Source organism: Heliangelus exortis, chromosome 3 (genome assembly GCF_036169615.1).
Source record: "Heliangelus exortis chromosome 3, bHelExo1.hap1, whole genome shotgun sequence".
Taxonomy (NCBI): Eukaryota; Metazoa; Chordata; class Aves; order Apodiformes; family Trochilidae; genus Heliangelus; species Heliangelus exortis.
The window spans coordinates 84,008,951-84,029,205 of NC_092424.1; the positions used below are offsets into that span (position 1 = coordinate 84,008,951).

General features: G+C 39.4%; 1 protein-coding gene across 6 annotated transcripts in view; it reads left to right on the forward strand.

The window, feature by feature from the left end:
* The window catches only part of FILIP1 (filamin A interacting protein 1), a 124,981-nt gene that overhangs the window by 54,373 nt on the left and 50,353 nt on the right, over window positions 1–20,255 (forward strand). For all 6 annotated transcript variants that reach the window (XM_071741518.1, XM_071741514.1, XM_071741519.1 and 3 more), the window contains one exon: window positions 5,487–5,765. In XM_071741518.1, the coding sequence (XP_071597619.1) occupies window positions 5,487–5,765 (279 nt within the window). The remainder of the gene's footprint in view (window positions 1–5,486; window positions 5,766–20,255) is intronic.

Sequence of the window (20,255 nt, forward strand, 5' to 3'; positions counted from 1 at the left end):
TTCCTCTGTTCCTGACATCTGAGAAGGTATAATCTTTTTTAGTAAATTTGTTTGGTGGGTTTTTGTTGGGATCTATGACTGGCAAATACAGACTGACACTAAAATATTTCCATCGTTCCTTCTCATTTATGGGGTGTTTCAGATTAGATGGAAAGTTTTTTAATATTTTTTGGTGTCCACTTGGAGTATATTTTAACTTCTTTATCTCTCCTGGTGCTGTGCATTGATGGGCAGAGATTTGGCGTGCTCAGTGCCTGAGTTCTCATCAATCTCCCCTGTGTACCAGGCACTTCTCCACAGTGCTTTGCTCTGTCCTTGCAGTGGAGCCTCTGAAAGATGCAGCTCCCCATCACAGCTAAGGAACAGTTCCAATTTTTGGCTCACGAATAACCAAATTGCACTGACCCTACAATACATTGTTAGCCTGTCAGAAACCCAGCACTTTCATGTGATGTCTTAATCAGCTGGATCTGTAGCTGAACTCCAGGCTACAGATTTATAGCCAAAGGCAACATCCATATCATGGCTGTAAATCAACTTTTTTTTTTTTTTTTTTTTTTTTTTTTTTTTTAATTTTCTTTTTGTGTGTGTGTGGTTTATAACATTATTATTGTTATTATTATTTTAAGGAAAAAGCACTATGGAGCCAAAATCAGCATGTCCAATTAGCAGGAGGGACTACATGTTAAGTTCAAAGAACCCTTTTGCGTTATCTGATGCTAATAGTGCTGGTAATGGAGCCTAATCTAACCTGTCATGTCACGAACTATAGGGAGAACAAATTGCCATTCACAGGAGAAAGGTTTGGAACAGCATGCAGCCTGTCCTCTCCTGACATTCTACTCAGCAAATTCCTCACAGATTTCCTCCTGATGTCAGTAAAACTAACATAAAGGTTATTTTATAAAATCTTGTGGGGAGTGCTGCATTGTGAAAGCTGAAGGACCCATGCCCAGAACAACAATACAGACTCAAGTAAACATAGCATTTGTCCTTTGTGCTTAAAGCTTACCAAATGAGTGAAACAGAGGAGAAGCTGAAGAGTTCCCATGCCAAGTACCAATGCTGTGAGCACATATTGAAATGAGTAGCCAATAAATGTTGAAATCAAGGTGTCTGATCACAAAAAGGCTTCTTGTTTGGGGACTCTTAGGAAAGGTTTCCAATTTAATATGCAATATGATGAGGGGTGGAAAAAATAGTGGAGTTAAACATTAAATGCTAAATTCATTATAAATAATACCAGCCATTTCTTCAGGGAACACAACCCCTTCAGCAGATCAGGAATGCTGCGAGATACAGAGACATAATCAGGGCAGACAGCAGGAAGGAATTTGTTATCAGTGGTAGACTGGCAGTGCCCCCAAGGATCAGTTTTGGAACCCCAGTGAAACAAAAGAGAGGCAAATTTGGGGTATATTGGAATCTGCACACTGAAATAATGCCCTGCAACTGGTCAGAAAGTTTTCTTCTTTATCATGGTGGCATCAGAAATACAGACAGATGTCCAAAATTATAATACTAAGCACTCCTTTCCGGCACACAGTATTTCAGCCAAGATCACTGGTATGTTCTGGCTACTTCATGCTGCTCTGATTAAAGCTCAATCATCCTTACAGCTGCTTTGTGTTGCTGGAGCACTGCACAACAGCTGGATCATGTCGTTGATTATGGCCCTTAAGTTCCTTGGAAATTACTGTGAGAATATCAAAACTTTGGCCCTTTGTGTCACCATTTAAGCCTGAGTTCACCTGTGTCTCTGGTTTCAGCACACAGCGCCTTTGCATTTAGATAACGTGTTGGAAAAGTCTCAGCATCATAGCTGAAGACAGAGTAGGTGTTAGAGTTGCACTGATTGTGGCAGGCCTTTACAAAAAGAAAGGCTGTTATGGGCAGCATCCTTGAGAGTGACAGACTGTCTGCCACACTTACTGTGATGTAAGACTTGCTGAAAAATAGATCTACATGTGCTAAAGAAATTTTATAAAGGTCAAGTTTGACCTTTAGTAACTTTAGTTACAGTGATGTTCTAACTAGCCAGTTGATACAGAAGTTTAATCAATTGGTTAAGCTGCTCTGCTACTGTATTACTAAATTAAAATTAAAATAAAAATTGCATTTGTATTTTGTGGACCAAGCTGTCCTACATGAAGTAAAGATACACTTTAAATATATATTCCTTGTTTCTCTGTTAGCATGCTTATAAACCTATAGTCAACCACTCATTCTTTACAAGGCTTCATGAATTGTTATCCCAGCTCCCACAGAACAGATGGATCAAAGTGATTGTCTTGAGTTATGATGTGGCAGGGTGAAACACCACCTTTCATGAAGTCTAACATAACCAGCTAAGTGCATCTGGTTGATTATGCAATGCTTAAGGTAGATGATGTATCTCAACTAGTCATGTGTTAAATTTAAAATTAATTGTGCACCTTCATGACTAACACTTGAGTCATCTTACTACAGAGAAATCACTAATGCAGCATGTTACTAAGCAGAATATACTGTAATGCAATAATCTGTTTTCCACTGGAAAACATATGTGAGAGAGACTTGCAATATTTATTCTTAAAACATGTAGGATGTTCTACAGCCACGAAGCCGCTCGCTGTATACCATGACAAATAGGTTTGGTTTAGAGATGAAAGTGGCTGGAGGCTGTGACCCACAGGGAATCAGAGGGAAACACATAGAAAATAGAGACAGATTGAATCCCAAGTGCTCTCTCCTGAGAGGAAGCATGGTTGGAAAGTTTTAAACCCATTAAAGTCAAACAAATTGAAAAGTCCTATCTGAGAGGAAACATAGTACAATGTTTATTTTTCCATCACAAACCTGAGACCAAAAAGATTTCCTGAGGTTCTCAGGTATTGTTCATGCTTATAATGGAGATCTGTTTTTAGAAAGTGTAATTCATGTTTTTAATCCAAACTGTTTGATGAAAAACACACTGCCTAAGCATTCAGGAAGTTAAAGGCCATTGTATACCTGTATCACATATTGTTTGGATAGGAGCAGGCCTACAATGCAAGGAATCTCATCGTGAAACCCTCTCACTTGAAAAAAATTGGTCATAATTCTCTCCCCATTTATGTTGCTGGACAAATTCCACTGAGTTAATGAAGTTAAGACATGAGTAACCAATGATAATAAAGTGACAGTCTTCCTGCTGATTGTGAAACTACTGAAATGCAAGGCTAATGTGAGCAAGACATTTATAACACTGGCCTGAGTCGAGTAAGTAACAAGGCACAGCAGGCCCAGTGCTAATTAGCCAAGTTGATTAGCCCATATATGTCAGGTTTTGCCCCATCACTAGTGAACTGCTGCTCTGAGTTCTTTATCAGAAGACTATGTGATGTTAGTAATATTGAGAAGCATCTGTTTGACTGATGCACAAGTGGCAAACTAAATCCAGAGATGAATTTAAGGGAGATGAAAGATTTGGAAGCAGTAGAATATTTTTTCATTAGCTCTATTGGTAGGAATACTGGGAAAGTTTCAAACATACATTCTTCAGCTTTCTTCAGTCCAGTTGTTTAGATTGTAGTTGATCTAAAGCAAGATATTTCTTTATACAGATTTTATTTTCTAGTATTCTTAGAGTTTTTTTACATAAACAGGATTTAGGAAAAAGATTAAGGTACTGGGAAACATGGCCACATATAAAAGTACATTCAAGTAAAGCAACATAAACTCCCAATGGTTTCCATTGCCTGTTATACAAGGAATTTCTAATGGGATGAAGAATATCTAATTTTTAGAAGACAAACTTTACTTTTTGCTTCTGAGTTTGACCCTGAACCAAGCCTAAATTCACTACTGCCTTCTTATTGGGTGTAAAAATTACCTTGATTACAAATAATAATCAAGGTTTTCTACAGTTAAACACCGAAATAATTACAAAAATCTACTTCAGCATGACATGGGAAGGTGACAGGATAGCAATATGGATTTATATTTAAATACATAAGTACCCTATATATGTGTATTGAATAATGGTAAGTAATGAACTACATGCTGATGAACCCACTTTACCTTCTGTGTGATTGTTAATTGGTGACACAGGATGAAACCTATCAGGGTAAATGGGATTTTAAGTGCTAGCAATTTCCATGGCCAATCTGCAGGATCAAGGGGAAAGAAACAAGAGATGTTCATAGGAGAAGATAACAAACAAGGAAATTTAGTTCATTTTAATTGAATGTGTTGTGTGGATGACGACTGGAAAAGAGCTGATGGGTAAGAAAGAGAAGAAAGATGAAAAGATGGGAAAGGCAAGTTGTTTAATTTGGTATTGCTGAATGTTATTCATCAGAGGGAATCAGAGAAGACTGTTTGATGAAGATAGGCACAGCTATACTTGGTGTGACACCAAGGCTATGTTACTTGTAAACTAAACAGTCCTAGGGCCCCCATCACATCCCTAGTGTGAAGTCCATGGCACAATCCAGCCATGCTCATACTACCAAATGATACTCTCTTCCAGAACAGGGTGGCTGGATATGAACCCTGCCTGGATTAATTCCTGAGTTGTGCCCAGGACTGGCTGGGAGAGTGGTAGTTTTCCTGGACCAAAATGTGCCAAGGAGTGTGTTAAAAATTTTGCACAAGTCAAGTACCAGAGCTAAGTAGTGTTTGCTGTCATTTTTTGATTTCCTATGATAGCCATAATCTAAGAGTGCTTAAAATGAAATTGTGGTGTGAGCATTCAGTAACCACCACCTGACATTTTGAAGCCTTTAATCTACTGGAAGAACTGTGTTGATCTTGCCCATTTACCTCTTAGTGGTATCATGCCCTCTGCACTCTTTTAAAAACTTCTTTTCAGATTTCTTTTATGGCACTCGCTGTCTAATACTATAATGTGCTATTTAGCTTAAGGTGGAGTTTATCCCTTGATTTAATCTGTATTCCACATTTTTCTAGGTTACCTAGAACCAAACCATTCCTTGACTCGGGGAAACTATAAAGTGACCTTTGCCATGCATTGACCCTCTGCTCACAGAGAATTTATGCTCAAGGAATATGATTTTCTAAAAGATAATTACAATCCTGTCTTTCAAGTAAATCTCATGCTAAAATAAGATCTGTTTAACAGCCTACTTTGTTTGTAGTGATGAATTGTGAATGTTCAAATGAATGATCAAAATATGAACTGAAGGAAGGGGAACACTGGACAATGTACTTTTCATGCATCGCTTTTAAGTTCCACATATTCAAATTCATATCAGCATCTTGACATGCTGAAGAAGATGGTTATTCTTACTTTAGGACATTGTTAAATGTATAGTTAATGCCCTGGATTCATTGTGTGCCACACACAGAGCTGTTGAAATGTTTGAGCTTTTCTACTGCCTCTTGAGCATGACAGTATTTTTCAGTTTTTTAGATCATTGTTCTTTCAAAAGGCAGTATTTCCACTGTGGCTTTTTGTGAGTAATTTTGTTTATAAATTCATCTTTATGTTTGTTTCTTTCTAGGTAGGGATGAGATCCAGAAACCAAGGTGGAGAAAGCTCGTCTAATGGGCACTTCTCCAGTTCCAAGCCTGTCATCAGCCATGCAGAGAATGAAAAAATTCAGGAGGATGCCAAGAAAAAGAACAAACCTCATCGGAAGGAAGATGAGGTCATGGTTTCAGCAACTGTCAAGCGGCACTCAAAATCACCTGGGCCTACGGAACGAAAGAACAAGAAGTCCATAGAGTTTTCTAAAGAGGACTTGATAAAACTCCTCAGTATAATGGAAGGAGAACTGCAGGTAAATGAAACACCTCATAAATTGTATTTTTTATGTACCCTTTTATTTTAGGTTGTCCAAAAAGCACAGGACTCCACTGTCAGGGACATGCAAATTTAAGGCAAAAGACGATAAGGAGAGAGCAGCAGTAGCTGGTGTTTAACAGGATAGTCACACATTGAAGCATTACTTTATTTAACATTTCTACCTGCAGCTAGCAAAACAAAAGAAATTATAAACACCAGTCAGAAGTGATAAAGCAGGGGGAATCTTTAGGTCTTGAACACTTACAAAGAGGCAGAAAACAACCACAGAGGAATCAGTTTGAGGGAAATAGATGAGCAAATATAGTGAGTGTAATTAAAATTTTTAATTCAACTATACAAGAGAGAAATCTGTGAATCAGTAATACTGAAAAGGGTCTTAAGATGGCCCCTGGTCCTTCTGGAGATTCAGGTATGTTGCTCAGGGCTCAGCCAAAGCTCTGTCCCACCTCACATCCAGCACTCCACATATTCCTTTCCTTGGAAGGACCCATTAGTTTTATTTCTTGGAGTAATGCTCACTTGAAAGGTTTCCCAGTTGTCCTGGTTTGCATGTTTATTCAGCCCCACAGTAAATCCTTAATGGCAGATTTCAAGGATTTTGTGCTTAATTTGTCCTCTAAATGTCCATCCAGTTTTGAGAAGTCTCATAATTGCTAATAAATCATTGAACTCTTGGAAACATCAGCCTGCATGGAATTTAAAAATAAAGAGCTGAAGCATGGTATTTCAAAAAATCAATATAAAGACTACTGACTTTTCAAAACATTCCCTTTTGCAGTAGGACTGCTTGCCAAAGTTAGAGAGAGATCCTTTTGGTTTAGTGATGTTTTTCACTGAATCTATGGACAAGCAGATAAAATCTGTACAACCTGTATGAAAACATGTTGTCTCAATCCCTTTATTCTAGTTTTAGCATTTCATATAAAACTTTGCTCCATCCTTGAAGCCCACATTGATAACATTCTTACTTTAACTTTGGACTTGTTTTGTCTTACCTAATTTCAAGAAGGAACTGTTCTGCTAATTGCTTTGGTATATGAGTGCACCATTAGCACAACTCTGAGATCTCATTAAGTGTCATTAAGTATCATCTTCCTGTACATAGTTCACCTTCAGTTTTTCAGAAGGCACTTTCAAGTTTCAGGAAATATACATTCAAATTAAAAAAAAAAAAAAAATGTCATAAAGACAGAGAATAGCCATTTTGCACTGAAAGCTCTGGGAAAAGAATAAGAAAATCTATGGAATGCAATATTGTAAAAGAAAAAGACCTAAAAACTTTCAACATTTTAGAAGAGTATTCATTTTAATAGTGCTTCATTTTCCTTTATACAAAAGCTTCCATGTGTCATTTCCTAAAAGACAGAGCTAACATGCAACTTCAGTGATGAATAGAGCCAAATCTCATTAGAAAGCTATCATGTTCATGTTCAGAAATATTAAACCTGAAGTCACCTATGTGGTCTGGAGAGGGGAGGCGGAGAAAGTCAGTGTCCTGAAAGGCAATAGACATGGACTTTACTCTTTGAGTAATTTTCCTGTTCAATACACAGAAATGTGGCTCTTTGTCAAGACTTTTACTTTGTGGGGGAGATACACAACCTTTGAAGGAGTGTCCATTTTCTCATTATTCCTATGGGCATTTTGGATATAGCTGCCATCTGCACTGTAATGTGGGCTCAAAATCTTCACCAAGATAACTTCCATTGTCCTGGACAATACTTTTAGGAGTATTAATACACATAGACCCCACAGAAATGTTTAAAAAACATTTCTGCTGCTAAATCATCCCAACACCAAGGGATGATTGTGAGAACAGCCACGCTGGTAGCCATAGAGAATGTCTGCTATTCTGCTCCATACTGACAGACAGGGAAGAGAATCACTATTCTTTTTGTTAGGAGTTTTAATTTCATTTTTAAAAACAAGCAAACAAACCAAACAGACCCATTTCAGTTAGTTATTTACCTGGTACCTGTGTTGAACTGTTACTGAAGTGGGCAAGCTCCAGCACTTTGGCTTGAGATGAGAGCCTGGCTTTGATGATACAAAGGAAGATGAGCCAAGGAAGACTCCAGCCAAAGTAAATACTCTGGTATTAGCTCCTGGCTGTCACAGTGACCTAATGCACTGAGTCATTTTGTGGCTTTTCATTTTCAGATCTGCTTGGACATCTCTGGGGTCTGGCTGGCATTTTGTTGGACTGTGGGTCTGTTTTGAAGCCATTTTAATACTGGCAAAGGAAACATTATATAGGCATATGTAAGAAGATTTTGTTTTGAGAATAACAGCTGGCTGTATCTGTAGAGATATCCAACATTTTCTTAAGAAAGGCATGAAATAAAATACTGTGACTGCTCAGAAGCCTTTTCAGGCAGTTGTAGAGAGCAATAAGGTCTCCCTTCAGCTTTTTCTTCAGTCTAAATAATCCTACTTCCCTCAGCTGCTCCTCATAGGACTTATTCTCCAGTCCCTTCACCAGCTTTTGATTTCTAACTTCACTTCCCATCTTTTCATTTGGAAGGTGAACATGCCCTAACAATGATGTCAATGTCTTAATTTTTTATTTTTAAAATTATAATGACCCCTCAGGTGGCTTGCCTGTGCTTTCCTTTCTAGGGCTGAGTTGGTCTCGGCTCTGTCATCAGATTTCCTGGCTGAGCCCTGTACACTCACTGAATATGGAGAAGGAAAGGTTTTCCTAGATGGCTGAGGTCACCCTTGCCTAATCCTTATTTTGTAAGAAAACAAAAGGGGAGAAAAAAAATACAGAAGATGTAGCAATGAAAATGTGTCCCAGTATACATGTCAGGAGAGCTCTTAAGTACATCTCTGAAGGAGAGTGGGAAACAAATTAACTGATGACAGGAATTAATTTTAAAGGACTTATAGCTCAGTGGAGTCTTTTCCCTTGTGAAATCTCACTGCTCATATATATATATATATATATAAACAAACCAGTGATTACATGGTCTTTAAACACATATTAATTCTATGATACTGAACATATAGGGGCAAAAAATACATGAAGGATTTCTTCCTATACCTGAAAAAAATGTTCTGATTTTTAAATTCTGCAAAACTGCTTTGAAAATACAACTTCAAACATCAGTAGAATAAATTGGACCATGAAGGCACAGTATTTATTTCCTTGGTAGTCACAGTAATTCCAGTCAAATCAACATAGGAATATTATTAATTACAGAGCAACACAGGCAGTGTGCATCTTAAAATTATGATATCCTATCCATGGTTCACAGATTTTTGCCCAATAGCCTATATTTTTGTCCTGGCAGGAATATATTCCCTGTATACTTTATGAGCAGCAGTAGGTGTTAATCTCCAGCAATACCAACACTGATTTTCAACATTTCCAAATTAGGGGCCTAAAAGAAAATGAGGAGCAGTATTCATACATGTGTACCATTCACTCATCTATTGCATATTTAGAAAAAAAAACACATGATAATAAATATTTTTTTATGAAGACAGCATCCCACTACGAATCTTTGGGTTTTTCAAGGGAAAAAAATTCTTAGCCAGGTTTTGTGCCTCTTGCCAGATCACAATTTAAGTTTGGGAGACAGTTTCCTGTATTTCTCACCAATTCAAATAGCAGCCACCTTTCCACTTGGGCCCTTTATTACAGCCCATGTTTTATTGTGCTTCTGCAGTGCAGAAGTGACATTCATTCTCTGCAGCTTAGCCACCCATTCCTGTCGAGGTTCTTCACACACTTTAGGGCTGAGGGCAATGCTTTTTGGGAGCCTGGCGCTGCAGAGGGGCAGACCTTTACTCCCCAGAGCTGGGCACTGGTGTGGGATGTAAATGAAATATTTATGAAAATATCAGCTGTAAATTTCTTCTGCTGCAGGCCTGAAGATTTGGATGGGCAAGATTTGAAACATGATGTCTTCGAGAGCAGTGTGCATAAAATACAAGTTAGATGTAGATCATAGAATCATAGAATCATAGAATTGGCTGGGTTGGAAGGGACCTCAGAGATCATCAAGTCCAACCCTTGATCCACTACTGCTGCAGTTACCAGACCATGGCACTGAGTGCCACATCCAGTCTCTTTTTAAAGATCTCCAGGGATGGAGAATCCACCACTTCCCTGGGCAGCCCATTCCAATGCCTGATCACCCTCTCTGTAAAGAAATTCTTTCCAATGTCCAACCTAAACCTCCCCTGGCACAACTTGAGACCGTGCCCTCCTGTCTTGCTGAGGGTTGCCTGGGAAAAGAGACCAACCCCCCCCTGGCTACCCCCTCCTTTCAGGGAGTTGTAGAGAGTGATGAGGTCTCCCCTGAGCCTCCTCTTCTCCAGGCTGAACAGCCCCAGCTCCCTCAGCCTCTCCTCATAATCACAAGCCATGATTCCTGAGAAGTCTTCAGGCTTCCAAATGTGATACTGGGCTTGGCCTGACTTTTGAAGCAAAACAATTCTGTGTAGCACATAATCAGTTAAACCTTTTTGCAGAGCATCCCTGTTTCAGGGGGAGAGACCAAATGGATCCACTGTCGAAGAAACCCTTTCCTTTAACCTGTATTTCTTTATGACAGCATTTAGTGGTTAATTTGTGTGTTCACAAAGGACTCTCGAGTGATAGAGATATATCCTAATGAGAGCATAGAAAACATGTCTCCCCTTGCCTGGAGATCAACAGCTAACACACCCCATGGCAAGGTGTGTTCCCCTTATGTCTCTGGTCCTGGCTAAAAGCCAACACTTCTCCTTTGATTTGGTTCCTCTGATGAGGCTGCTAGTGAAAACATTCCAGGAATAAGACTGCAAGCCTAGAGTTAGTAGGTTACTTGTATTTGTGCCATTGATTACCATTCTGCAGACTGCACTGGTGGGTTCAACAGCTACAGGAGGGGTTGTTGTAGGGTAGGTAGAAGGGGGGATGGTTGCTGGTGGTTGAAATAGGGTTATCATGGGTGGAAGGAGCTTTCTCATCCAACAGAGCCAGGAGGAGCTCACCTTCATTCAGGTGAGCTGCAGGTTCCTCCTCTTGACTAGGATGTATCAAGGAAGGGTTAGCAAAGGTGCCTCAGGGACTCACCTCTGACCCAGGGCTCTTTGTTCTCTCTGGTAAAGTCCTCACAAAACTTAGATACCGGTGGCCTGGTACAAGGGAAATCCTCTCTCTTAATTCAAATAACAGGTACTCATATGGGTGAGTTGTTTCTAAAATTTTAAAGGTATTTTGGTATTTTACTATCTTTCTCTCAGTAAACTAAGCTTTGTAAATGTAAAGGGGAAAAGGAAAATTCTAGAGCTACATATTTTATTAATATATTCTATTTTATAATAATTCTGTTCTGTTCGCTTTCCCAAGATATAACTTTTCATCTTTCTTCAGCTTTCTTTCCCTTCTCCTTTATTCCTGTAGTTGTGACCTTTTTCCCTATTCTATCTTTTTGTCAGTTCTGGAAGTAAAACTCTACACGATCTGTTGTGAATCATGTTCCAGCAGCTACTTCTTTAGACAAGCACTTCATAAGGGTTGGACTTGATGATCTCTGAGGTCCCTTCCAACCCAGCCAATTCTATGATTCTATGATTCTATGATTTAACTTTTGTCATGAATTTATCAAGATGTGGTGTAAAACTAGGTGGGTTATTTACCTTGACTAGTCCTATTGGAAAATAGGTCCAGAACTGAAAAGCTTTAGGAATTTGCAGATTTATGTCTTTTAATTTCTCATGCAATTGCAGTTACACCTTGTGAAACCTTCATGAAACTGTTACACACCATCCATACTTTGAAAAGCCTACCTCTCTCCCTACTGTTTAATGTCTGATCTGATTGTAGACAGCAGTCTCATACTCTCTGAATCTCTGCTGTGCTGTGTCTGCCATGCTACTTCCATTTAGCTTCCTCTAGCAAGGTAGGCTTTCCACATCTTCCATCACCACTTGATCAGCACTGTTACACCCTGGTTACATCTTGATGTCTGTACCTGGAACTGACACAGTGCAGTAGGACAGAGTTCACAGGTGCCTTGTACAATGAATTTAATATTTCCCTTTCTCTGCTGATATGGCTTCATTTGGCTTTCTCATCACTCGGCAGTTTGATTGATTTGACCCTGTAGCTCTACTTGTAATGTTTCTTCCTCCCTCTCTTTTCCCTCTTGCTGCAGCTTTGTAAACTTTGACAGAATGCCATGAACTGCTTTTCTTTTGAACTCAAATTTCCTGAGATGTTGCAACAGCAATGTGATAGTCACCTAGGTATTGTTTAGTTAAAAACACCATACACATTCATATTTTTGCTGCTGTGCTTTTCTTGATATTCTTGCATTAATATTATTAAATATTGAGCTGCCTGAAAGCTCAAGTGAGGAATATGGAATAGACGGGTGGGTGGAAACCAGATGTTTTTCTTTTGGGTAATATCAGGAGAGAAAATACGTATCAGAACAAAAAAGCCAGAAGAGAAAGTTGTGATAAGATGCCTCAGCACCAGAGGAAAGAGAACATAATAGAGTGAGGGAATTTTCAAATAACCATAAGCAATACCACACAGTTTGAGAAGCTAGACAGGAGCCAGAGTGCAAAGAACAGGTAAAGTCAGAGAAAAGTGCAGGTAGAGTAGCTTTGCATAAGTGCTTATAACTGTGAGGCCTTATTAATTAGGTTAAAATAGTTTAGGATCCTCTGAGCCTATCATACAGATGAAATTCAACTTCTCCAGGAGAAAAAACCTTGGCATGTACAGAGATAAAAGGAAAAAGAGAAGATAGGGTTAACATGAGGAGGGAGAGGTGACTTAAGGAGAATGGAATGAGAGGAAAGAGGTTGGGCAATAAAAGAAAAAGTGTATAAGGAAAGGGGGAATACAAAAGTGATAAATGGAGCCAAGAAAGAGATATGGAAAGAGAACACAGACAAGGCAAGACACTGTAGCAAAATGAGAGCCTTAAAAAAAAAAAAAAAGAAAAAAGCCTATAAATGTCTAGCAAAAGAAAATCAGTGCAATAAATCAAAAAAATTATCTCCACTGTAATCGACCCCTTGTTTATTATTTTGTGTTTTCCTGCTGAAGCAGCATTTTTCATAAAAAAAAAGAAAAAAAGAAAAAGGTTAGGATGGACTTCAGACTACAAATGCTCTCTTCTATTTTTGGTGAATATTTTATAACTAATTATTTTATAATTTTATATAAGATTAGTATTGGCCAGGATAATATTTATTTATTGTAGCTTTCAAACATTGCTGTGGAAGGTGCAGGAGATACCAAGGAGGGTAAGTAGGGCTTGTCTAGCAAGTCCCAGAAATCAAGGATTTTAAAATAGAGCCCTGCTGTTCTATGAGAGGAGAAAAAAAACAAGAAAGAAAGAAAGATAAGCCTGTATACTGAAATACAGTTAAATTGTGCTATTCAGGCAATTTCCTGCTCACTCTGAAATTAAGGGCAGAAGTACTATCAACTATTGTGATGATAGACATCTCTTTGGCAATAAAATTGCTTTAGAATAATATGCTTTTCAAAGTAATTATCCTCAGTAAAATATCACTGTCACTGGACAGCTGTAAACTGAAAACAAAGACATTTTAACATCCTTCTCTGTTAATGTCTGAGCTGTACCTAACAGAGCTACATCTATCATGGTATTTAGGCTTGGAGGGTCCAGACAGAGAGAAATAATTGGCAGGTCTCTCTGATACTTTGAGTATTTCATATAGAGTGGAGAGAATCCTGTGAGCAGCTTGGGTTTTTTTCTTTGAAAATTCTTGGTCTTCTGTCCAAAACAGAGCAGTAAGGATTGGCCCTGAACAACTTCTAAGTTTTGGTCTTGTTCACATTGGGATCTTTAACTGATTCTGCTTTGCAATCTTTTTCAAACCATTTTAATCAACTGATGTAATTGGACTCTTTCCTTTTAATTGACTTAATAGAAATTGTATACTCATTGCCTCAGGAATGAGAAAGCTTGTGTCTTTTCTCATTAAAAAGAGACTCACTGTGTGGGAGAGGACATGGCTAAATCATTTGCAATAAATGCTGGATGTGTGGACTCTCTGGCTTTAAAATATCTGGGATTCCTGGGAGAGCTTGCAATGAGCATATGTCTTATGTGTCATAATGCTGTCCAGTACTCTGAGTCACCAGTTGTTAATTTAACATTGCAATTGTAGCTGAGTCTGTTTTTATTAACTTTGCTGCTCCAGTTGTGTATTTATTAAGTTTGTGTCTCCTGTTCTCCAGCTGAGGATCAGATAAGCTCCCGACAACAACATGGATAATTTCCCATCCAAAATGAGCTTTAATAAAAACAAATATATCTTTATGTAATTGTGAGAACATGGCTATCTGAGAAAGTTTCTTGTTTCTAGGGTTAAAGGCTCCACCTATTGGTTGACTAAAATGTGAGAAATGTAACATTTTCACATAGAAAACTTCTGGCCCTGCTGAACATCCTGTGTCTTGCCACATCTTTATGAAATTGCTGGCTTCAGTGTAGAATTTTGCATAATGGCTAAAATCATATGAGCTCAGTGACTTATGTCTGAGAGCTGTGCACATGCAGCACCCAAAATGATGCACTGCTGAGACATTGAAGGGAAGTCCTTTTCTAAGGCAGTAATGGTTTGGATTTTTCAAGTAAAGCCTTTCTTATCCTGGAAATGATTGCTTTTCTTTTAGCATCAATTTTTCCGTGCCATCAAAATGAGTGGAAATTACTAACTCAAGTACAGCTGTATGGTAATTTCCAGCATTTGTAACTTTCAAGTTTAAATAAGTCAGAAACAGAAGTATTGATGAAGTCAGCTTCATTATGAAACCCTTTTCCTCAGTATTGGCTCAGGCAGTCTCAGAAGTTCAGGCAAAACGGCATTTTGAGGGCTTCAGGAGCTGTTCCTGGGAATGCAGTGGGAGTATGGAGAGGGGACAGGATATCCAAGTGAGGCTTGGGAAGCGTGAGGGGAGGATCAGGGGGTTTCTGGAGATAGCAGGAGTCTGTGAGGGCACTGTGGGCATGGCCGGGAGTGCTTGCTCTGTGCCTTCAGTTGCCCTCCCTCTCTAAGTTACTTCACTCTAGGAATTCTTGCCACTTCCCTGGTTTCCTCTGACAACTCCTCTGTTTAAATAATTGGTGACACTGGGGAGTGCTTGCTGTAATGCAGTCCTACTGTTCTTGCCCATTCATCAGTCATCAGTAACTTGAATGCATATCCGTGTAGCACAGAGCACTGAAAAAACAGCTTGTTGAAGCCAACAAAATGCTTGGACAAGAGAAAGCTGTGTATACAGTTTATTACTCATGTACACACACTTTGGTCTGTTGGCATCCCACTCTGAGTGATGCTCGTGCCTCCTCAGAGGAGGCAGAAGGATTTCCTCTGAGCTTCATCATCCTGAAGGCTATGGCCCCACTGGCACCAGCTTGTCTCTTACTCCATTCTGCTCCATGCTTGCTCTACCTGCCAGAAGGCAGGTAGATCACTGTGGAAAAAAATACCTGGGCAGGTTTGTCCCTCTTGGAGAGGGAGTATTTGTGCCATCAACTTCAAGTACTTCCATGAAGTTCAGGTCATCTGAAATACTAATTTCAGATGGTCCAGTTCCTTTTGCAGTAAAATAAGTACTTTCAAAGGGCAATTTAGACAACCTGAGTTGCATGTCTGGTGAAGATGCTTTTAAATTTCCCATGGATTTGAACAAACTGGCCAATTGTGTATAAGAACATAACCATGAAGGAAATGATGAACAGGGGAAAATTAGTAGAACAACTATATTGATGTCAGAGTGCCATATTTATTTATTTTTTTTAGTAGTCAAATCATTAGTACCTAGATCTTATATATACCTATGAACTAATCTCACAACATTCCTGTCAAGTATTATTTCCATTATGGAATGGAAACTGGAGCATGGTGTATTCAGTTTTAGGTATGAAGCATGAGAAAGAGGTCCATGAACATGGATCTCTTGAGTCCTGGTTCAGACTAGTTAACATCAGATTAAGCAGCAGATGACAGAAGAAGAAAGGAAATGCTTTTTCTCTTATTAGCCTTTAACTAGCCATCTTTTTTTCTTCTTAAAGAGATTCCAACTTTTCACAAATTAAGTTGTGATTACAAAAGGTACACAGCAACTTGCTCCTACTATATAAAACAACCTCCATGTGTGGGAAATGTATTGCAATTGTAATGATCTCCTTTATTGCTACAGCAGCTTGTGCTTGGACATTCACCTGGGTTATGGGAAGCTGCAGATCATTTCCTTAGCATGAATAAACCAGGTTAGGGACACAGTCACTTCAGTTTTCATGTCTGATTTGCAGTACCTGAACCAGGGAGCTCCCCTGTGTCTTTCCAAGCATTGTGGTGACTAGCACTGGCCTGAGAAAAGACTTGAAGTAGCTTTGTTTAGTACCTCATTTGCCAGGATGCACACTGCATCTTGCAGCCACATACCAGCCCTGAACTGCAAACACAGTCATTTGCCTGCTGCTGTGAGTAATTCTTCCTGCTCAGGTGTCCAAAAGGCTTTTTAACAGCTGCTCCTTCCTCTCCCTGCTGGTGGTTTGAATCAGTCTGTGGTCTCTGCTTGCTGCTGGTCTTCAGGTCATGTGCAAAACATTATTATACAGTTAGTGTTGGCTGAGACATAAATTATATGCCTGGAGACTGCAGACCCCAAGCAGCAGGTTAAGCCATTGTGATGCATTGTTGAAGCTTATCCCAGCATGCAGATTTCTGTCCATAACTGACAGTGACCCCTCACATGGGTCTCAGTGCTGAGTGCATCATGACACTGTTATTCTATATACTGCAGTAACAGCCCCGTGGTTTGATAATACTGAGCAAAGCACTCTTTCAGTGTGAAAAGACAAGATAGGATATTCCAGACCCTAATAATTCTGAAAACATTCAGCAGTGTGGAGTTAATACTTCTCAGGGCCTTACCATGGGAATTTTCTGGCTGTGGCCCAGACTACAGATAATTAATTATGTCAGTGAAAGGCTCTGGTGGCCTGTTTTCTTCAGAAAAAAGTGACATCATCCATGGAGCTCTCTGGTAATAAAGCAGAACAAAGCTGTGTGGGCAGGAAATAACAGACAGATGTCTTCTAGTGCTCATTTGATCTGTTTCAAAGCTTGCTTTAAGAAGTAATACATTGCTCAATGCTGCTTCTCCTCGGTTCTGTAATCTTTAGCTTGCACTTTTTTAAACACGAGAGGCCAAATTAATCTCTGATGTAATTCTTTTGGAGTCACTTCAGAGGGTTTGTGCAGTGGATGAGCTGGTCTGTCATGTACCTCTCCTCCAGTATTGATTTTAGAAGGAGTTTCTGTGTTACCACTCTAAGATAAAACACAGCAAAATGAAATACACTGTAGAGCACCAAAGGCTTCAGAGAAGGCTAGAAAGTTCTGCACAGTGTGGAGAAGACAGGAAAATTCTGTTTCAATCCCCAGAGTCATGAGGGATCACTTGCATTTCTGCATATATTTCACTAAACTTCTGTACAAAATCAGTGGTGGTCATGTTTCATCTCTGAAGCAATCTCTACCTCCAAAGTAAAACATGTACACAGACCCGAGTCCAGCACTGTTAAAAGAAATTTGTGCAAGCAAACTCCACAGTTTCAAGTATTAGGAAATGAAATTAAGATGAAAAGCAAAAAAAAAAACACTTTATGTACAGTGTTCCTTTCAAGAAAAACTATGTGTACATGTCATTAGCTAGTATTTTGTATGGCTAGAATCACTAAGTGAGTGATACAAACAAGGCTGCTTCAGATATTTGGTATAGGAGAGAAAAATATTCCTTGAGTTTTTAGCAAAAAAGAGCTCTGTATGATGTAATGTACACTAGAGCATTTAACTTCCCAGCCTCAAAGCATGCTTTGTACACTAAGTATGCCTGACCTGGAAGACAAATTACAACCCAGTCCTTTGGAGCAGTACATAGGGACAATCTGAGGAAGTGAGCAGGATTAATTTTTACTACTTTCTGTATTCATATTCGTAGTATCATGACACAAAATTAAGGAAGTCCACTTTCCTTTTAATTATTTCAGTTTCCTCCTAAGGTAAAACAAGAAACTGTTGAGTTTAGACAGGGATTAGTGGATTAGTGTTAAAACAGTTTTGCTGATACAGGTTTTGAGTGCATCTGCCTGAAGATTCTTCCTCATTGAAGTAAGCTGAAAGAACAGGAGGTCTCACTCTCTGAGGTCTCTAGCAGTATTTTTTCAGAGATAAGACTATTCCTTCCCTGGCAGCTTGTCCTGGATAGTGCAGAAAGCAGTGTGAGAACATCTTCCTGATCTCCTTCAGAAGGATGCCTTGAGAGTGATGTTTGTTAGCTCTAGGTGAACTGGAATTTAGGAAATCAGCCACCGGTGAGACCACAACATTACATGAAGAAGCTGTGACCTTATCTAGTTTCTGGTACCATACAGAGCAGCTGTTGCACTATAAATAACTGAACTCTGTGTGAAATGCAAATAGCAACAATACAAGTAGAAGACAAAGTTCCTGTCTGTGGTTTGATAGTTATTTCTTGCCACTAATAATTGGCAAGAAAAATATGACTCTGTAAACATTAAAGCTCTATCACCTGGTGCTTTCATTTGTGCAGGCATAATAAAGTGTCACTATAACTCACAAAGAAATAGTTGAAAACAGGAAATGTCAGATCTTCCAAATATTACATTAATCTATTCCCTGTACATACTACTTTTAGCCCTGAATTTTCAGAACTTCTTTCAATTAATTGAGAGGATTGTCATCATCTTGTTTAAGTATTCAGATTGCTCTGAAGTATTTAGATGTATTTTAGATGGTTCCAAACATGGGGCTATGAACAAAATAGTTAGTGGTAACTGATTTAGCAGGTGGTACACTGAATTTGCATGAAGACTACTTAAAATAAAATTCAGAAAAGTTTAGAAAATGTGCTGATGAAGTATCCCAGGTTGGGTTTTGCTCTCAGCTGACAGCGATTACTTTGACTCCATTCAGCCCATCTTGAATACAACCATTTTTTTCCCCCCCAATTTACTAGATATCTTACGTGAAGGGAGTTTGACTGGCTCAGTCCTATTTCCCAGGTGACAAATGGATTGTGGCAAAAATTCCCCGTTTAGTGGGTGCTGAGTTTTGTTAGCAGTCTCATGGGAGAGGCCAAAGACTGTGGGAATGGGGAAAGAGGGCTGTCGTAAATTGGCAGGGCAGGGCAAGAGGAGGAAGCACGTCCCAAAGTCGGGCTTGTGTAACAGTCTTTCCATTGACCAAGAATTTGGTTGCTAGGCTGCCAGTCCCTTTTTACAAGCAGCAGAGTCATGCTATTGTTTCCTAAATGGTTTCAATTTTATGCAGGGACCTCTTTACATCCTTTCTATATCATTTAAATATTTTATTAGGCACGTAGCGAAGCGAGGTTTGAAACTCAGCCCCCTGCTCTGCTCAAGCCACTGAGGAAAAGAAAGCCTTACTCTTATTGTGCCAAAAAGTGAGTATTTCAGAGCAGCCCTGCAAAGGGTGGCCTCCCATCAGCCTTCCAGCAGGGTGGCTAACATGCACTCCTGAGGGGAGGAGACCACTGTCTTGGGGAATTCATATTTCCCAGGTAGAAACACAGGCCCCACATATTAAATAAGTGCACTGGGTAGGTAGAGAGAAAGGAATGAGAGTGGGCAAAGTCATGCAGAACAGCAGAACAAGCATGACCCTTCAGCCCCTCCATGGACACACTCAAGGTCTGAAGTCATCAGCCTATATTTTGGCTGATTCAGGCACCCTCAGTAAGCATTAAAAACCGCTTATATACAGATCAATTGTGTAGTCCCTCTATCAGCAGGGACAGCTGAAGGAGTTAACTGATTACTGTGTCCAGTTCTGGTCCCTACAATTCAACAAAGATACCTGCAGACTGGAGAAGTTCAAAAGGAAGGCCACGAAGATGATCAGAGGACTGGAGGACCTGCTCTGTGAGGAAGGACTAAAGGAATCAGGTCTTTTCTTCCTGGAGAAGAGAAGGTTTGGGGAGTCTTCATCACAATATTCCAGTACTGAAATGAAAGCTACTAAAAAGATGGAGGGTCTCTCTTCACATGGAGCCATACAGAGAAGTCAAGGGGCAATGGGTACAAGTTCTACAAGGAATGGTTTCATCTCAACATCAGAAAGAAATTTTTTACAGAAAGAACAATCAATCATCAGAAAAACCTCCCCATGGACATGTTAGAGTCTCCATCACTGGAAGTTTTCAAGTATAGGGTGCTACATGATCTCACCTAACCTTCCTTTCCCAGGAAAGATTGGACCAGACAATCTTCTTTCTCTTCCAGCCTAGGAATTTCCATGTTTCTTTGAGTTTTCTGGACAGGGAGTCCCTCCTTTAAAACACCTTTCAGCATATCTGGCCACCTATGTTTCTTGCCATGAGAGTATTTCTGAGAGGTAAAAATGACCTCTTCATTAATCTGTCTTCATT